Source organism: Lynx canadensis, chromosome C2, assembly GCF_007474595.2.
Source record: "Lynx canadensis isolate LIC74 chromosome C2, mLynCan4.pri.v2, whole genome shotgun sequence".
Taxonomy (NCBI): domain Eukaryota; kingdom Metazoa; phylum Chordata; class Mammalia; order Carnivora; family Felidae; genus Lynx; species Lynx canadensis.
Genome location: NC_044311.2, coordinates 75,126,455 through 75,147,407, shown reverse-complemented (window position 1 = coordinate 75,147,407; position 20,953 = coordinate 75,126,455). Strand labels below are relative to the sequence as shown.

Sequence of the window (20,953 nt, the reverse complement as noted above, 5' to 3'; positions counted from 1 at the left end):
AGATTGTGATTGCTTAAGATGCATAATGGTTGTTGTTTTGACAAATATTATTTAAAATAAACTACAGATGTGAAATAGTACAGGCATTGAAGACTTTATAGAGTTAGGTAAAAAAACTGAGTGCCTGGATACAAGGAGACCTCACAGTCTAGAAGAATAATATACATGTGCAAACAACATCAGCATAAAATAGTCTTCATTAAGGACCTTTAAAATGCTTACAAGATTCTATTAGCAATGGAGTGGTAAAGTTTGGAAAGATAAAAACAATAGGTAAGCCCTTAACACCCATCCTGCATGGTCTTCATTACTATAGCTTACTAGTAAGCCTTGAGATCAGGTAGGGTACATCTTCTAACTTTGTTCTTTTTCAAGACTATTTTGTCTGTTTTAGATTCTTTTTATTTCCATATAAATTTTATTTTATTTTTTTAATGTTTATTTTATTTATTTTGAGAGAGAGAGAGAGAGAGAGCAAGCGGGTGGTGGGGGCAAAGAGAGAGGGAGAGAGAGGATCCCAAGCAGTCTCTGCACTGTCAGCACAGAGCCTGATGCAGGGCTCGAACTCACAAAACATGAGATCATGACCTGAGCCGAAATCAAGAGTCTGCCCCTTAGAGGCACCTGGGTGGCTCAGTTGGTCAAGTGTCTGACTTTGGCTCAGGTCATGATCTCACCATTCATGGTTTTGAGCCCCGCATCAGGCTCTGTTCTGACAGCTCAGAACCTGGAGCCTGCTTCAGATTCTGTGTCTCCCTCTCTCTCTGCCCCTCCCCTACTCATGCTCTGCCTCTCAAAAATAATGTTTAAAAAATTTTTTTAAAGTCTGCTACTTAATGGGCTAAGCCACCCGGATGCCTCCCATTTAAGTTTTAGAAGCACGTTTCAATTTCTGCTGAGATTATGCTTGAGGTTGCACTCATTTTAGAGATCAATTTGGAGAGAACTGTTGTCTTACCAATATTGAGTCTTCCAATTCATAAATGTTGTTAACTTTCCATTTATGTAGGTCTACTTTAATTTCTCTTGGCAGTATAGTATTTTTTTGTTTTTATCTTTGGTGTGCTTTTTAAAAAGTTTTTATTTAAATTCCAATTAGTTAACATAAAGCATGATATTAGTTTCAGGTGTACAATATAGTGATTCAACACTTCCATGTAACACTCGGTGCTCATCACAAGTGCACACCTTAATCCCCATCACGTATTTAACCCCCACGTCTCCACCTTCTCTCCTCTGATGACCATCAGTTTGTTCTCTATGGTTAACAGTCTGTTTCTTGGTTTGCCTCCCTCTCTCTCTTTTTCTTCTCCCTTTGCTCATTTATTTTGTTTCTTAAATTGCACATCTGAGTGAGATCATATGGTATTTGGCAGTATAGTAGTTTTGAGTATAGAGGTCTTAGCCATTTCATGGTTTTTTTTAAGTGTATAGTAAATGGAACTTACCATATATAACTATCAATAAGAATATATTTCTGCATAAAATACAATCAGGTCGTCTGTGAATTGGGACATTCTGCCTCTTCTGTTTCAAACTTCATGCTTTTTTCCTTTGCCTTATTATAATGGCTAAGACCTCCAGTACAATGTTAAATAGAAGGGGTGAGAGCAGACAACCTTGTCTTTTCCCAGTATTAGGGGAAATAATTCATTTTTTACCTTAAAGTGTGATGTTAACAGTAAGTTTTTCACAGATGCCTTTTACCAAACAGAGGAAGTTCCCTTCTCTCCCTCATTTGATGAGAATTTTCATCATGAATGATTGTTGACTTTTTCAGATGCTCTTTTTGGTGCATATATTGAAGTAATCATATAGTTTTTCTCCTTTATTTGTTAATGTGGTGGATTGCAATGATTTGTTTTCAAATATTAAAACAATTGTACATTCCTAGGATAAACTGCTCTTGGATATGATATGTATATCATTCTTTACTTCATGTATTTTGAAACTGTTATTAAGCACTTACATGTTCATAATTGTTATGTCTTCCAGATATACTGGCCCTTTTATAATTAGGAAATATCTCTCCTTCCCTCCTTTAGTAATACTCCTTGTCCTGAAGTCTATTTTGTCTGATACTAATATAGCATTCCAGTTTTCTTGTGCTTAGTGTTTGCATGATATATTTTTTCCTTTCTTCTGTTTCCTTGTTTTTAAAGTATATCTCTTATAGGCAGCATATAATTGGGTCTTGGCTTAAAATTTTTTTTAGTTTATTTATTTTTGAGAGAGAGAGAGAGAGAGAGAGAGAGAGAGAGAGAGAGAGAGAGAGCATGTGCAGGAGAGGGGCAGAGAGACAGGGAGATACAGAATCCAAAGCAGTCTCCAGGCTCTGAGCTGTCAGCACAGAGCCAGATGTAGGGCTGGACCTCCTGGACTGCAAGATCATGACCTGAGCCTAAGTCAGATGCTTAACTAACTGAGCCACCCAGACACCTGGGTCTTGACTTTTTAATACATTCTGTTAACCTCTGCCTTCTAATTGGAGTATTTAGTCCATTTTCATACAATATAATTATTGATATAGTTGGATTTAGAACTATAATTTTGTTATTTGTTGTTTATTGTCTCATTTTTTTTATTCCTCTGTTCCTCCTTTCCTACTTTCTTTTGCATTAGCAAATATTTTTAGTGTTCTGTTTTAATTCCTTTATTGGCTTTTTAGCCTACCTCTTTGCATTGTTTTTCCCAGATATTTTCCTTAGAGATTATTATGTTCATTTATCACAGTCTACTTAGAGCTTATATTATAGCATCTTATGTAAAATATAGGAAATTTGCAACATTATAGCTCCATATGCTTCCTTCCATGCTCTGTGGTATATTCTTCTGTATAGTCTGTTATATTTTGTATATATAGTCTTTTACATCTACTCTCTTATTCAGGCATTTCCAGTGTTCTTTTTATTCCTCACTGTAGATCTGAATCATCATTCTGTGTCATTTCTCTCCAGGCTGAAGAACCTATAGCATTTCTTGTTGTGCAGATCTTCTGGCAACAAATCCTTTTTGTTTCTATTTATCTGAAAATTATGGGGTCTTCTGACAATTCTCCATTTAGTATGATTTACAGTCCTCTGTCTCCTGTCACATATTCCACGTTTTAGAAGCAAGTCTTGACAACAGTTTGGTGCATTTATTTCTTGAATTTTCTGTGTGCACACACATACACACACACTCATAGACGTAAATGCATATGCACCTCAATATACTTTTGCACACATCCTGCTGACACAAACAGACACTCACACACATGGAGTTGTCTTTTTGGATAGCTAGAAACAGGACTTGGCTCTCCTTACTTCTCATCTAGGGCTCTTTCCCAAAACTAAATTATGCTCACTTCTATGATTTTTTTCCTCTGTCATTGTTTTAAGGGATATATGTTTGTTATAAGCAAATAAAGTGAGAATGACAGCTTGCTTCTCTTTCTTTTTCAAACATAAGGTTTCATAAAAGACAGTGACCCTTCTAGGGTAAACAGACTTTGTCATGTCTGAATGGATATCACTGACCTGGCAACTTGCTCATTCTGCAGAACAATTCTGCACTTTTGTTTTGGATAGTAACCACTGAGTAGGGATTCAAGCAAATCACTAATAGGATTTTCAGACACATTTGTCTGATTCCTTAGTAACTGCATCTGTTCCAAGATAAATCATTACATTTCACAGTGTAAGGAATGTGAGGGAGCTGGAATCTTGACTGTGACTCTTGTTAGCCGGGTGCCTTGGTTACAATATTTAACTTATCCGAAGTTTATAAGGAACGTGAAAAAATTCTTTTGTGGCTGTAATCATAGCTAAAATTTACTGTTTACCATGATCTAAACACTTGGCATATATTAACTCATTAAGCCTCATAACAACCCTATACTGTAGGCTTTCTCATTATTTCACATTTTATAGACGAAGATGTTGAGGCACAGAGATTACTCTGATAATATGTGTCTTGGACAAGGAATAGCAAGACTCGAATGCCAGCAGTGTGGCTCCTTGCCCCTGCCTTTACCCTCAGAACTTTACTTACATTGTTAAGGGCAGGTACTCCTCAGCCGTGGGTGTTGCCGAATATAATGTATTATGCGCTTCTAGCATCCAGTTATTATGCCTGCAATCACTCAGCTTACAGGGATCCTGCAGAGAGTGAGGAGCCCAAAGGAGTGTTCATTGTTATGAATTTTCTTCAGGGGTTATAGAACCAGGAGCATCAAACAGTGTACTTCACTACAGATTTCAATAATATCTGTGAAAAATCCATAGAAAGCCCAAGCGGATTCCAGTTGACTCACAGAACCTGGGGTTGGGAGGAACCTCTGGAGGCCACAGTTTACCACAGATAAGTTCACCACAGATAAGAATCAGGGCGATATATTGGGGGCATTAGATGGATGGTATTTTGGCCATAGGACCTAGAAGTGCTCAAATTCTGTCCTGGGTTAATCACATGTATCCTGTGAGTTTTCCAGGGGAACTCTACACACAAGGTTGTTGACAGTGACAAGAACTCGAAGTACCACTTATTTATTAGCCTTGTAGCCATCATCCCCAGTGCAGCCTTCTGGCAAAGCTGGGTGAGAAAGCCTCAAGGCCTAACCAGGGCTTCTCCTCCACAAGTCCCATTCTTACTGCCAAATGGCCTTGGAGCCTGAAGAAAGGATGTCTCCCAGGTGTCGAAAGGAGGGGAGGGTGACGGAGTGACAGAGAGAAGAGAACAAGAGCAAGATAGCCCAGTTCTGTCCTGACTGAGCTACCCGATTTTTCCCATGGTTGTCTCATCCACTAACAAATGCAGTTCCATCAGTTCTGGAATCCAACTGGTAGATTAGCAACAATTTCTGGCTGGGCAGGCATAGACATCCACTTATATAATCATAGTATGATTATGTGAGTGTGGGTATGGGGTGGGTGTGTGTGGGTATGTATGTGGAGAGTGAGAGAGAGGGAGAAAACATTTTAAAGAAGACTATAAGGAAATATACCAAGTGGTTGTGTTTAAGTGGTAAGATTTCAGTATTTTTCAAAAATTGTCAATGATAAGCACAAATTACCTCTGTAATGAAAAAATATATGTCCAATAAATGTGGTATTTGGAATTGAATCTGGTCTTTTAATCCAAAACAACATCAACTGCAATATTATACAGTACAAAGATAAATGCTAAAGCAGCAGTGCATAGAAAGATCCATCAAGGGTTTTTAAAAATGTGTTTATTTTATTTATTTTGAGAGAAAGAGAGAGAGAGTGAGCAAGCATGGGAGGGACAGGGAGAGAGGGAGAGAGAGGATTTAAAGAGGGCTCTGTGCTGACAGCAGAGAGCCCAATGCAGGGCTTGAACTCACGAACTGTGAGATCATGACCTGAACTGAGTCAGATGCCTAGCCGAATGAGTCAAGAATCTATAAAGTTTTCATGTCCAGGAAGACTTCATGAAGAAAGTGACCTTTTTATGGAGACTTAAAAATGGGAATGATGGAAACTCTATCGTTTTTACCACATTGTATTTACTGATTTATTGTGGTTTGATGTTTCATGTGATGTTGTGTGCGACTTTTGTCTCTTTGAATCAAATGTTAAATGCCTGGGGTCAAGAACTATTTCTTTTCTGCTCTCTCCTTCACCTTCAATTTCATCTCCCACCTCACAAATCACCACAGCAGCTCAGTTAAGCTTTGTTAATCAGTTGGCCCCACACAGTCCAGGTGCTTGTCCAAGCCAGGCTATATACGGAGTTATTTATAAGCTGAGTTGACAAATTAATGGCAGGTTTTCTTTGTTTTTCTAGCTCCTCTTCAGAGAACATCTGAGGAACCTTGTACAGGGACAGTAGAAAAAGATGATAAAACTAAACTTGAAGTCAAGGTAAGATCATCTTTCTCTTTATGGATAAAAATTTCTGATATGAAAGAATATTGCTGCCATAATTACCAATAAATCAGATTCCCCTAACCCAACCCCAAAAGATGTGTCCATAAAGGCATGTAGCACAGATTAGTGCTCTCAAGAGCTGAGGTTTTGTGGGATTTCTTTCTTCTTAATTGTGAGTAGAAAAACTGGCCATGAATGGAATTCTTGGGAGATACTATGTTATTGAGGGAAAAGTCATTTTGTTCTTTCCTATATTCTGACTTAGTATTTAAAATTGGTAGAAGTGTGTGGTTTACGTACAAAAAAAGACAAAATTTCATAGAGCTACACATACACACGTGCATGTCTAACTGGCGAACTCTAAATAGGCTCTGTAGATTGTGCAAGCATCATGTTCTTGCTTTTAATACTATGCTCTAGTTATGGAAGATATCAATATTGGAGGAATTTGGGGGAAGGGTACACGAGACTTCCCTGTATTTCTTTGCAACCTTATGTGAATCCATAATTATTTCAAAGTAAAAGTTAAGGGGAAAAAAAAGCATGACTTTGCAATCAAGCAGACTTACATCTATGTAACATGACCTCTCTAAACCTTGGTTTCTCCTCTGTAAAAATGGGGATAACAACAGCTGTTGTCTGAAACTAATTTTTAGCAGCAAACAAATATTTGAAAATTGCCAAGCACTGTATAATTGTAAAGTAACATTATATTTAAATACCCAAATACAATGAATTGTGAATATATGTTGCTGCAAAAGCAGCCCTAGAAGGGGTCCCTTTTCTTTTGGCTCACTAAAAGTGAGTATCTAGCTGATGGAATGGTTCTGAAAGCAGAGGCCAGTAGACCATGGGCTCACACAGTTTGGGTCCATTATCTGTGCCTAATGTGTCTGAATATAGGACCCCACTGACCATTATGAAGTCAGGCAGAAAGCAGGTCTCAGACTTTTCTTCCTAGAAGCAAAAACAATGTAGGAAGTAGAGTTCCCAGCTGACTTTTCTTAGAAAGAGAAAGCTGCATTCTTCTGTTTAGTCATCCTTTTGTATTTGGGGCAGATTAGGACATTGCTACAGCTGTTTCGGAATCCCGTGTGGTTGGAGGAATTGCATTACCATATCTTTCAGAGTTAGGAAACCATCTGCAGTTTCACACAGTCATGATCAGCCATTTGAAAGAGTAAATAGCAAATTAAAAAAAATTTTTTTTAACGTTTATTCAGTGTTGAAAGATAGAGCATGAGCAGGGGAGGGGCAGAAAGAGGGGGGGACACAAAATCTGAAGCAGGCACCAGGCTCTGAACTGTCAGCACAGAGCCCGACACGGGGCTCGAACCCATGAATGGTGAGATCATGACCTGAGTCAAAGTCGGCCACTTAACCGATTGAGCCACCCAGGCACCCCAGCAATTTTTTTTTTTTTTAAATGGGCAACTGTAATGAGACTTCGCCAGACTGGACATCCATGAAGTCTGTGGAATTACTTAGTGACATAAAAAGGGTTTAACTGTGATCAACTTTAAAAGTGAGCATCAGGGGCGCCTGGGTGGCTCAGTCGGTTGAGCGGCCGACTTCGGCTCAGGTCAGGATCTCATGGTCCGTGAGTTCCAGCCCCGCGTCGGGCTCTGTGCTGATGGCTCAGAGCCTGGAGCCTGTTTCAGATTCTGTGTCCCCCTCTCTCTCTGCCCCTCCCCCGTTCATGCTCTGTCTCTCTCTGTCTCAAAAATAAATAAACGTTAAAAAAAATTTTTTTTAAATAAATAAATAAATAAAAGTGAGCATCATTCTACCCTTTTCTGTACCTGGGCTTCAGAGACTTTTATCTCTGAATGTGGCAAGTGTACCAAAGCCCAGATCCAGCCCCTGAACTCATATGCTGTTGCCATTAACACACAATGTGATTTGAACTTACCTCGTAACTCTGTGATTTTCTCTGCCCATATTGAGACAACATATTTATGGCCTACACACTTTATAAAGATGCCATAGGAGTTGTGTGTACATGGAGGTTCTCGTATAAAAGAATCCAAATTAGGGTGAATTATTTCAACAATTGTGAACAATAAAAATGAGTGCTATTGTTTAATTTGTTGGGGAAGAAAAGGAAATATAGTCAGTAAGCATAAAGCACCTTTTCTCAGGGAAGACCTGAATATATTTAAGAAGAAACCATAAGCTACATTTATTATTTACTCCTATTTCATATGTTAGTAAAAATAGACAATGCAGGAACTATAGGGAAGGGGAAGAATCAGAAGCCTATAGGGTTGGAAAATGTTAAGTAGAATCCAAGAATCTCTGACCACCAGACTTTTCGTTTCTTCTTTTTTGGTTGTGCTATTTATTTAATCCAGACTCCAAGCACATCCTGCCAGGAGGCTGCCCCCCTTGTGTTTAGGCAGATCACCAAGAGCATAGGTACTAGGAAGCCAGCACAATTCCATTTTACAATTATCCTGGGATTTTGTTGTTGTTTTTCCTTACTGTTGCCTTGTTTGTGTATTTAATGAAGGGCTTTTCCTGCAACAATATGCATGTTAACGGTCAAGGCAGTGGAGGAAGCAGGGTAGAAACAGGCTGCCAGACTTCCTCAGTTTGGGCAAACAGAAGCTGGTCAGACTTCTGCTTCTAAACACCAAGAGTATGAGCAGAATCTATGCAGTTGTGAACAACATGAGTAGGAAGGAAGAGGATTTATGAACTAAATCCCCAAATGCTAGACTTAAAATTCAATTCAAGACCAATAAATGCAATTGGCATTTGACAAGGTAGGTAATAAAACCAGGGAAATCATCATTTCAAAATATGTAAGAAAACTAGTAGAAAAAGAAGACAGGTTAGGGAAAAAAGTTTAGGGGCACCTGGGTGGCTCAGTTGGTTAAGCGTCTGAATTTGGCTCAGGTCATGATCTCACAGTTTGTGAGTTTGAGCCCCGCATCAGGCTCTCTGCTCTCAGCACAGAGCCTGCTTCAGATCCTCTGCCCGCCTCTCTCTTTGCCCCTTCCATGCTGGTTCTCTTTCTCTCAAAATAAATAAATAAATAAACTTAAAAAAAAAAAAGGTTTAGATTCATGTCTGTGTGATCCATGGTTTATTAGAAGGGGGACACAGAGGTTGACTTACGTCAAGAACAATCATTTCTTCGTTGTTTTGTGACCACTGTCCAGGAGAAATGACCAAGATGGATAGCATCTGACTCTAGTGACAATTCTGACATCCTTTTGACCTTAGGCCTAGACCTCAAAGATAAAATGAAACCACAGTGCAAATTGTAACATTGTGATAAATGCCCTTCTTTGCCCTCAAGGGTAAATGCTCACAGACAAAAAAAAAAAAAGCTATAAACCAAAACTGCTTATGATGCCACTAGAGTCACTGATACTCACTACAACAAAATCATGCGACAAAATCATGATATGAATTTATCATCATCAGAAAACTCATTTCCAAAAAAGGCATTTCATCTTCTCTGGTGGGGTGATCCTTACTTTACCTCTTACAAGGAACTAAGTTAAACTTGACAAGCTGGCTGAGGCTCTCAGGGCCATCTGGCAGCTGTGCGGCCATGTGCTAGACTTGTTAATGTGGTCTAGGAAAGCCTGTCAGTGGAGGAGATTCGCTGTGGTTGCTGGCAGTGGTGATGAGGCTAGTTCAGGTTTTTTACGTCACCAGCTGGAAGCTGAAAGCATGACTCACTGGAGCTGCTTTTATATCACAGCCTCTTTGGAGCTAGAAAGAAGCCAAAGGCTGATGAAAATTCCTTTTTCATGAATGTGAACGCTCAGGATAAAGTCAGAGAGCTACTGGCTGTGAGCACTAACAAACAATGCTCCTGGACACCTGTTAAAGGGGCTTAAAGTAGCAGAGGCCTTTTTTTTTTTAACTTTTAAAAAGTTTATTTATATATTTTGAGGGAGAGAGAGCATGGGCAGGGGAGGGGCAGAGAGAACGGGAGAGAGTGAGAGAGAGAATCCCAAGCAGGCTCTGTACTATCCATCTCATGAGTTGTGAGATCATGACCTGGGCTGAAATCAAGAGTCAGGCACTTAACCAACTGAGCCACACAGGTGCCCCTAGTAGCAGAGATGCTTTTAGGCTTGCAAGCAAACAGCCTCCTTCATAAAAATTAAAGAAAAAAAAAAAGCCAAGGCTGTAAGTTACAGAATGGAGAGATGAGGGAAGGGTTGCTAACACATTGTACTGGGTGCTGTATGTACCTGGTTTCATTACAAATTCTCAGTATCTTGAGGAAGATGATGAGGAAGGTGATGTTTCCCTTGTTTTATCCATGATGCTGTGGAGACTCTGAGAGGTTGAGTTTCCATAACGGTCACACAACCAGTAAATGGTGGAACGGGTTTTGAAGCATGCAGTTTATTTAATCTAACAGTCACTAACATCTAACTTCAGTCTATTTATTTATAACCTGTTAGCTACTTAGTTTACCTAACTACCAGTTTACTTAATCTCTCATATTCTAAATTTTCTCTTCTGCAAAATGGGGATAAAGTAATCTCACAGGTGGTTGATTAAAGGAGAAATATATAACTTCAATAATAATAATAACAATAATAACAATAAGAATAAGAATAAGGGGTGCTTGGGTGGCTCAGTCGGTTGGGTGTCCACCTTTGGCTCAGGTCATCATCTCATGGTTCGTGGGTTCGAGCTCTATGTTCGGGGTTCGTGGGTTAGGGCTGTTAGCTCAGCCTGGAGCCTGCTTCAGATTCTGTGTCTCCCTCTCTGTCTGTCCCTCCCCCACTTGTTCTCTCTCTCTCTTTCAAAAATAAATAAACATTTAAAAAAATAATAGTGATAATAATGTCAACAAAATAAAAATAGAAAATTTTTAAAAATGAGAAATATATGGAAAGTATTTATTAGCATTATGCCTGACATATAGCAGGGTCTTGGTAATTTTCGTTTCCCACTTAATCCCATATTTATAAATAGCATATTCTGTGTAAAAGATGAAAAGAAGCTGAAGGAAAGTCAGATTCAGGTCTTAAATGGAATAGCTTCTCCTAATCTTGAATGTATACCGTTTTGCTCAATGATAGCAGATCAGGCCCCAATTCTGTTCCTTGCTTTCTCACGCCCAGAGTTGTCATTTACCTTTCTGATTCTCAACAGGAGAACTGTATGAACTTATAAGCTCATTTCAGTATTCATCCTCTATGATGTTCAAAGTCTAGTCATTCAGAGAATCCACCGAATCCTTGAGGCAGCCCCCGACCAAGCTTTCTGAAGAATTTCTAGAACCAAGGTTGTCAAAGTTTCCTATGTATTGCAGCCCTGAGAAGCTTATTAATAATGCAGATTCTCAAGCTCTACCCTCAGAGATTCTGATTCAGTAGGGCTAGAAAGAAAACAAAATGAAAAGTTTATTTATTTATTTTGAGAGAGAGAGTGAGAGAAAATATGAGTGGGGGAGGGGCAGAAGAGAGGGAGAGAGAGAGTCCCAAGCAGGCTCTGTGCTGTTGGCACAAAGCCCAATGTGGGGCTCCATCCCACAAATCATGATATCATGATCTGAGATGAAATCAAGAGTTGGAAACTTAACCTACTGAGTGCCCCCAGGAATCTGAAGTTTTAACTCTTAAATTAAAAAAAAAATTTAATTTGGTAACCAGAATGCAGGTGGTATAAAGATTGCATTTTTGGGTCACACTGGCTTAGAAGCTATATTTATAGGTCATGAAGACTTGGGTTAAAGGAGAACTCATTAAGGTGGATATGGATCTCTTAGGCTAATATAGAGTCCAATACTTAGTGAAGTGAAGGCATGATTATATTAATCTATGAGAATGTATTTTCACTGAGAGAGCTATATGACAAAGAAGATAATAACAGTGAAGGCCACTGTTGACTTTGCTCTTTGACAAATAAAAAACTGAGATGACTAAAATATTTGATTGGTCCAATCTGGGCATCCTATTCAACTTCATTTAATAGATCTCAAAGCAATTGCTATAGGTCGTACAGAAATAATTCTAACATTGGGGCCTAAACTTAAGGAGCTTACAAGTTTCATGAAGGAAATAACGTATTTCCAGTAATTTATAATGTAGACTAAAATGGCATACCTCCAGGAAAAGGAATATAACATGTTAGATGGCAGAAGACACAACAGTTCATAATTAGGAGATTGGGGATATTTTTACAGAGGAGATGGCATTTGAATTTAACTTTGAAAAATAAATACAACTTTGAAAGGTGGATAAGATGGAGAAGGGAAGCAAAGATGGGGAAGGATATAAAGTGTCAGAAGTCTGAAGGGGCATAGGCTCTTCTGGGAGTGGTTTGAGAAAGACAGACAGGTAGACGAAAACAGGTTGCTGAAGGCTTTGGTTAGGAGTTGTTGCCAGGAAGGGCACCTATGTATTAGAAAGATGACTCTGGTATGACAATGAAGAGTACACTGGAAGGCAGGCAGGCAGACCAGCTGCCAGCAGCTGTTACAGTCTAGATGAGACTCTAATGTTGAGAGCCTGCTAATGACAGAGAAAAGGAGATGGGCAGAGCTTATATCTGTCAATCTAGATATTCTTCGCAGTGCCTAGAATACACTAGACTGTCAGAGAAAGTGTGATGTATGGAGGAGTAGATCAAAGCAGAGAAGAAAGAGAAGAGATTATTTAATAGACAGGGAAAAGAAAGAAGATATTGAAAATACTTTGGGGTTTCCATCTTGGATTCCTCATTGGATGAATTTGTTGACTAATATAGAGCACACAGAAGGAACAGTAGGAAGTGAGGACTTATGAAGGCTGAGTCCAACATCTGTAGGGTTTTATAGATCTGCAACAGCAACCCACGCCTTTTCTTTCTATTGGCTGTAGCCCATCCCCCTTCCCACCAATAAGAGTCAACCAACTGGCCTTAAAGTTATGTGGAAATTATTTGTGAACTAGGTTAGGGACCAAAGATTGGTCTAATAATGCACTTTACAAACTTTTGGTTTTATTCGTGAGTTAAGATTTACAGACATATACATATTAAGCTACCCTGACATTTATGCATTGAGGTTAAAATCACATGAAATCAAACAGCTTGAGGGGTGCCTGGGTGGCTCAGTCAGTTAAGCACCCCACTCTTGATTTTGCCCAACTCTTGATTTCCACTCAGTTCATGATCTCACAGCTCATGAGATCAAGTCTCACGCTGGGCTCTGTGCTAACAGTGAAGAGCCTGCTTGGGATTCTTTCTCTTCCTCTATGTCTGCCTCTCACCCATTCTCATGCACACGTATTCTCTCTCCCTCAAAATAAATAAACCTTAAAAAAAATTAAAAAGAAACAGCTTGAGAAAATTCAGGATATATGGGCAACTTCTTTTCAATGTCCTTGACACACTTATTTCCTTCACATTTTCTCAGTTTGGGAATGGAAGAAAGGTATCTTGCAACATGTTTCTCAATTTCTGGACATTTTAAACAGAACTACAGACTTGTAAATCATTGTTAAAACAATGTTACAGTTTTTTAAGAAGACACTCTTCCCATAAACAAAATATTATACACATTGTTTAGCTTTAGTCCATCCTTTAAAAACCAATTTAATCATTGAGAACATTGAACTAATTACTAACAAAACTAGCTGGGAAATTCAAGATCTTAGATAAAAGAGATCCTGGAAAATTTTTGAAACAGGAGAAGTTTGCTTTTGGGACCCATTTCCCTATCTTTCTCTAATCATTTCCCATTTCCACAAAGCCTCAGGACTACTCATGCATGTCTCCTCAAGCCTGCCCTTCTCCAAAGGGCATTAGTCTATAAAATGTGCTAAAACCTTCCTCTCCTCTCCTCTCCCTCTTGGAAGCCCCCTCCCAATGTAGCTGATCTGGACTAGAGGCAGGAGAATATCTGAATGAGGTAGTTCATAGCAATGCATGGATGATGAGTGACTGACAGTTCCTTGACTCTTCTGGAAATACTTGCCATTAAAAAAAAAAAAAAAAAAAAAAAAAAAAAAAAAAAAGACTGTCCTGACTGCTCTATTATCCAAAGGCAGTGAGTGGCTTCTTCAGGCAATGAAGAGTAGGAAGATGTGCTGGAAAAGGTCAGTGAGATAGAGCAAACAGGGCAGACAAGCCAGCTAGAAATCTGTTCCCAGGATAGATCTCTAAGTGGTTCCTGTTTTTCAAAAGTTCTTCCTATTCTCTATGTCAGAACCTACTGAATCTGGGGAAATAAAAAAAGACGGGTTCACCTTTTCCCCAGCAGTTCCAGCAATGGAGAGGAAAAGGCATAGCTATCCCTTCCAAAGGCTAACGTTTTTCTCTCTGGGACTTTGTCTGTAAGACCACCCTGGAGTGAGGCTGGAAGTTGAATGGCCTTTGGAGAGTTTTCCTTTTCCTTTTTTCCCCACTGTCCTCCCCTACAGCCTACCATCGTATCATTTTTCAATAATTCTTTTTTTTTAAATTTTTTTTAATGTTTGTTTATTTTTGAGACAGAGAGAGACAGAGCATGAATGGGAGAGGGTCAGAGAGAGAGGGAGACACAGAATCTGAAGCAGGCTCCAGGCTCTGAGCTGTCAGCACAGAGCCCGACGTGGGGCTCGAACTCACTGACCATGAGATCATGACCTGAGCCGAAGTCGGACGCTTAACTGACTGAGCCACCCAGGCGCCCCCATTTTTCAATAATTCTTACTTGTCCTACCTCTTCATTGATTTTCTCTGGTTTTCATAATTAATTTGTAATGCTGTAAAATGTTTAACTATAAATACTTCTTGTAATGATCACTGATTATGTTTAAACGAAGAGGGTGGTTCAGCCCCTTATCTGCCTTATTTTTTTCTCACACTGAAGTCAAGAAGCTTCTCTCTCTCTCTCTCTCTCTCTCTCTCTCTCTCTTTCATGTTGGGAGCCCAAGCAGGTCCAAACTCTTGACCCTGAGATCAAGACCAGAGCTGAGATCAAGAGTCAGATGCTTAACTGACTGAGCCACCAGAGTAGCTTCTCTTTTTAAGAAATGTGATAATATAAAAAACAATACTTTCACCTTGAGTTACCAGATAGCATCGCTTTTAAAAAGTTGGAACTGGGGCGCCTGGGTGGCTCAGTCGGTTAAGCGGCCGACTTCGGCTCAGGTCATGATCTCACAGTCCGTGAGTTCCTGAGTTCGAGCCCTGTGTCGGGCTCTGTGCTGACAGCTCAGAGCCTGGAGCCTGTTTCAGATTCTGTGTCTCCCTCTCTCTGACCCTCCCCCGTTCATGCTCTGTCTCTCTCTGTCTCAAAAATAAATAAACATTAAAAAAAATTTTTTTTTAATTAAAAAAAAAAAAGTTGGAACTGAAATTGCTTTCCAAAAATCTCTAAAATCATACAGTGAAATCATTTAACTTCAGGGAAAAACTAATCTGATAAGGTTCAGATTAGTTGCTATCTCTCCTTTGGGGAAGAAAAAATATATTTTAATAATCAATTGAAAATCAACTATTGATACTTTTTTAAAAATGTAGGGACTTTTAAAAAGTTGATTGATACTTTTAAAAAGATATATTCTCCAGGGGCGCCTGGGTGGCGCAGTCGGTTAAGCGTCCGACTTCAGCCAGGTCACGATCTCGCGGTCCGTGAGTTCGAGCCCCGCGTCGGGCTCTGGGCTGATGGCTCAGAGCCTGGAGCCTGTTTCCGATTCTGTGTCTCCCTCTCTCTCTGCCCCTCGCCCGCTCATGCTCTGTCTCTCTCTGTCCCAAAAATAAATAAACGTTGAAAAAAAAATTTAAAAAAAAAAAAGATATATTCTCCAGAGAAATTTAAATAAAGTTTTTAAATAAAATTCTTTCAAGCTAGGCATTTAGCCTATTTTCCCAGTTTTGAAACAGATCTCTTTTCAAAATATGGAGGAAACAAATCAATTAGATTACATGTTTGTTCAGAGGACACAGGAAGTCATCATTCAAGGTGCTCCTAAGAGAACCTGTATATGGGTTGGTGTCACTTTGAAAAGAGGAGAGACTGGAGTAGAAATGGGGGTACAGGGAGTGATGTTGTGTCCAGGGCAGTTGGCAACCTGCCTGCCTTCAGTGCCACCCTTTTTCTTCAGAATAAAACGAACATAAATGCAGAGGGGCTTTTCCACCTGATTGGCTCTCTAATAGGGTCGCTAACGGGTCAATTCCCTTTTAAATCTCCAACTGGCTGAGAAAGTTACCCTCTTTGAGATACCCTAGGGGCAACTCCAAGTCAGGGTTGACTGAAGGGAAACAGGATAGGATTCCACAGGAGCTTGTTGCTCTGCTTTAAAAAAGCATCATTTTATAATCCAATGAGGTTCCTAAGGAATCTCTAACAAAAAATATAGCAGCAATGGGTGGGTTGGTCTGTGGTCAATTTTCTTGGTCCATTATTTAGATAAAAGGAACAAAAGGATCAATATCTGGGGAAAAAAAGCAAGCATTTATTTAAATATGTGGTCTTCCTTCTAGAGCTTTCAGGAAGCTTATGTTAATTTTTCTTCTCCAAAGTACTCTGGCTACAATTTAGCTTTCATCTCAAAATAGGAAGCAAGAGCACCTATGTTGGTATTTGATATTATAAACAGAGGGATGTTTCATAGCCAATTTACACATCTCCCTCATTTTATACAGAAGGATATACATGTCCAGGCAGCTTACGTGACTTGGCCAACACCTCCAACCTAGTGAGAAATATGGGGTCTGTATTACACGTGAGCAGGTAGGAACTACCCAGGAATTACTGCAGGTCAGGTGTGCCTGGTGGTTTACATACATTACTTACTTATTTTAATCCCCACAAAGTACATCTTAAAGAGCCAACCATAAATGCCATTTATCAAGTCTTCTTTGTGCTAAGTACTTTAATTCCTTATCTCAAATCACCACAACGACCCTCTGAAATAGATACAGTGAGCCCTCTTTTACAGAGAGAGAATTAAGGTGCAGAGAAGTCTTGCCCAAGGCCACTTTTAAATAAAAAGCAAATCAGGGATTCCCACCCAGTCTACCTCTCACATGAAGAATTTGTGTTCTTTTCACTCTGTAAGAGGTTTTTGAATTACAGGTCACAGTGGTGATAGTTGAACTCAATTTGGTGGGCTCACAAACATTTAAAAATAAATAAGAACAGAATACAGCAAGGATAGCCTAATATAAAAATAGAGTGTATCACATCGGTTATATGTATGTCTGGGGTGTGTGTGTGTGTGTGTGTGTGTGTGTGTGTGTGTGTGTGTGTTTCAACCATTACCAAGCAATTAACTAAATTCTGACACTATCTACCTAGACATAGCATCACATCCCACAAGTTAAGGGCTCAGTCCTATAACATTGCTCCCCCAGCCCCTTCAAAGGCCATTTGAAAAGTCCAGATTGCCATTGGTGCTTCTGACTGACCAGCTATAGATCAGTTTCCCATGACCCCCTCCTTGGGTTCAATTAATTTGCTAGAGTGACTCACAGAACTCAGAGAAACATTTTACTTAGTAGATTACCAGTTTATCTTAAAAGGATACAATTCAGGAATGACCAGATGGAAGAGGTGCATAGGGCAAGGTATAAGGAAGGGACATAGAGCTCTTATGCTCTCTGAGCAAGCCACTACCCACCCCCTATCTCCAAATGTCCACAGACCCAGAGGCTCTCTTTTTGGGCTTTTGTGGAGGCTTCATTACATAGGCATGATAGATTAAACCATTGGCCATCAGTAATTGAACTCAATCTCCAGCCCCCCTCCCCGTCCTGGAAGTGGTGGTGGTCAGGGGAACTGAAAGTTCCAACCCTCTGATTACGTAGTTGGTTCTCCTGGCAACCAGTCCTCATCCTTTGGTGCTTTCCAAAAGTCACCTTATCAACATAAACTCTAGTCTGGTTGAAAGGGGTTTGCTATACATAACAAAAGACACCTTCATGGCTCCTGTCACTTAGGAAATTACAAGTTTTAGATTTATACCCAAAACAGGACAAGATCAAATACATATTTCTTATTATAAATCACAATATATGCGATTTATGTATGTATATTTTGATGTTTTTCTTGAGGGGCATGGTCAGACTTTGAAAGCTACTGCATCAGAACACAACTAACCTGTCTAAACCTTAGCAAAACTTTGGTATACAGTATATTAACTACCTCCCTGCAGGTTATTAAAGCAGTACCCAGACCTGCTGTGGATCCTTCCCATCACATTCTCAATGGCAACAGTGTTATATTTCATCAAAGTTGATTGACAGAGGACTCTTTCTCTACCCTGACACCAGCTGTCTGAGTCTATAAATCAGTAGGACATCATCATTCATTGTAAAAGATGATAGTCCATACCTACACACCTTGGGTCATTGTTATTTTCTGTCGTTAGGTTGTCATGAAATAAAACACCCTACAGTCTACCACACTTACAATAGACCAAAAGAGTTGGATAGAGCACAGTTCATTTTATAAACAGTAGCAAATATACAGTAAGAGGAAGTTCCGTTAGTAATGGTGGTTACTCTTTATGCAGGTCCTATATTACATGTTGAGGATCCAAAGACAAATAAGGCTAGAGCTCAAAGTCCAGCAGGTGCTTCAGGCACAGTAACGTCACAGGGGAGGAACAAGAAACGGATGCAATGTAACATTAACCACCATAGTAATTAGTTCAACATTATATAGAAAATGTGAAGAAAGAGCTTTGGTAGTGTGGCAAAAATAACTAGATTGGTTTGAATCCAGGGACCGCTATTTACTTCTGTATATTGACTGAAATGAGAAATCTATACTAGTATCTGATCAAATATATGTAATAGAGGGAACTAAAAATTTAGATTCTTAGTGAAATGATATCTGACTTTAAAAGAAGATTCTATTATATATTTTTTAATTGTTTAATGTTTATTTATTTTTGAGAGAGAAACACACAGAGTGTGAGTGGGGGAAGGGACAGAGAGAGAGGGAAACACAGAATCCAAAGCAGGCTCCAGGCTCTAAGCTGTCAGCACAGCTGTCAAAGTGGAGTCAGCTTGGGATTCTCTCTCTCTCTCTCTCTCTCCCTCTCTCTCTCTCCCTCTCTCTCTCTCTCTGCCCCTCCCCTGTTCTCTCTCTCTCTCAAACAAATAAATTAACTTAAAAAAAAAAACAAAATATGAACTTAGAATTTAAGATTGCCCTTGTATTTTAGAGCTGAATGCAAAACTTGTATCCCAAATAGTCCATTATTTTTTGGCTTGCTTTCTGGAAAGATTTCTCCCAGATTTGGGAGGACATCTATGAAAAAGATCAAAGATCCATGCTTTTCTTTCATTCGTTCAGCATTTTTGAATTGCTGTTTCTGTGGATGGCATTGTGCATAATAATTTAAAAAAACCCCACCTTGACTGCTTTCTGTTAATCCAGAGAGAGACCTCTCTCCTTGCACGGTGAACAACTAGCTGAGAGCCTATCACTCTCACCTGTTTATAAGACTTCTCATCTGTTCCTCGGTCTGGGGAAAACTCTTCATTTTCCAGCTCTAATTTACATAGAATCTTTATGTTTACTCATTAAATTTCCTTGAACAATACTTTTGCAAGAGGGCCCTTTCAAAATCTTTCCCTTTTATGACAGTGTAAAATAATTCATTTAAACAGAACTTGGCAAGCAGGAAGAATTCAAATGCTGGCTAATTATCTACTTGTTTGTTATTAGTCAATACCTTTACGCTACACTAGTTGCTATCAGTATTATACAGATTTGCTTCCTTGTTAAAATGGCATTTTCTTGAAAGCAAAATGAGCAGTTTTGCCTCTTTTTGACAACTAAAGGCCTAATATTATTTTGAAAAAGAGCCACAGCCCTCTGTGGTGGATAGTGCCATGGGGTCCATGTTGTAGAGGAGGAAATCTAGCCAGAGAGGTTCAGTGAGCTTGCCCAGGGTCTCAGAGCTGACAGGTAGTGGAACACAGTTTCTGATCAGCAGCTGGCTTGGAGCCAGGTGACCAGTCTGCACACCTGAGGAACCACCTGCTTTATGACGCAGTGTGATAGACTGGACCTGCGATTACCAGCCTGTGAAAAGTGGACTCTGGGCTTACCTCATCTCTGTCTTTAAGCTCACTTTCTGGTCTTGGGTAGGTTGCAACTTCTCCAGATCTTGACTTCTTACCCCGAGAGGAAAAAAAAAATGGAGATATTGAGGCAAATGATCTCTTTACTGTTCCCTTTAGCTCAAACTCTGAATCTTTATTGCAAGTCAACTGGGGAGGGGAAGGAGTACAATATTAATGACCATACATTATTAAGGAAAAAGGATACTTGCTTTCGGGAAAGATATTTTTGGGGCACCTGGGTGACTCAGCCAGTTAAGCATCTGACTTCAGCTCAGGTCATTATCTCACGGTCTGTGAGTTTGAGCCCCGCATCGGGCTCTGTGCCAACAGCTCAGAGCCTGGAGCCTGCTTCAGATCCTGTGTCTCCCCCTCTCTCTCTGCCCCTCCCCCACTGGCACCTGTCTCTCTCTCAAAAATAAAATAAAAACATAAAAAAATTTAATATATATTAAAAAAAAAAGATATTTTTGATGTTTCTAAAGAAAGCCTGAAAGGCAAACTGTAACAGATCCACAGAGGGGTTGAGAAAAACCCAAGAAAGAAAAAGATGAGAGACTGGACATGGTGCCCATCTAGAAAACTCAAAACAAAAACAAACATAACAAATAAATTGGGGGAAAGAAAAACATAGAGCTCCCAAATAAGACAGACTATTTTACCAACGTTTCTTTCACTTCAGAATGAAGAAATACTGGAAAGCAGTCACGATGGGGCAAACCCTGAGCCAGAGCAGCTTGACGGCCCTGCACATCTTTCCCCCTCCAGGTAAGATTCCAGATCCCTGGTAGGAGTCGTTTGAACCCCTAGAGGTGGTGGGGAAGGAGGAGAGGGTATCCTCCGTTTTAAATCTTGTCACTCATTTTTCCCAGATAAAATCACATATAGTTTTCTGTAACCTTCACGTGTGTACTGAGAATAAACCCATGGATCTCATAAAAGCAACAAGCAAGAACTGAAAATGATATAAACCAAGTTCCAAGGATACTCAGTATTTTAAAAGATGAATTATCAAGAAAATAGTTAATGTAAACTAATGTTGATATTGATTGACT

At 39.5% G+C, this 20,953-nt stretch overlaps 1 protein-coding gene across 1 annotated transcript in view; it reads left to right on the top strand.

The window, feature by feature from the left end:
• MCF2L2 (MCF.2 cell line derived transforming sequence-like 2) overlaps positions 1–20,953 on the top strand; it is a 260,479-nt gene that overhangs the window by 140,602 nt on the left and 98,924 nt on the right. Inside the window, exons 14-15 of the mRNA XM_030330026.1 lie at positions 5,788–5,864; positions 20,581–20,666. Of these exons, the coding sequence (XP_030185886.1) occupies positions 5,788–5,864; positions 20,581–20,666 (163 nt within the window). The remainder of the gene's footprint in view (positions 1–5,787; positions 5,865–20,580; positions 20,667–20,953) is intronic.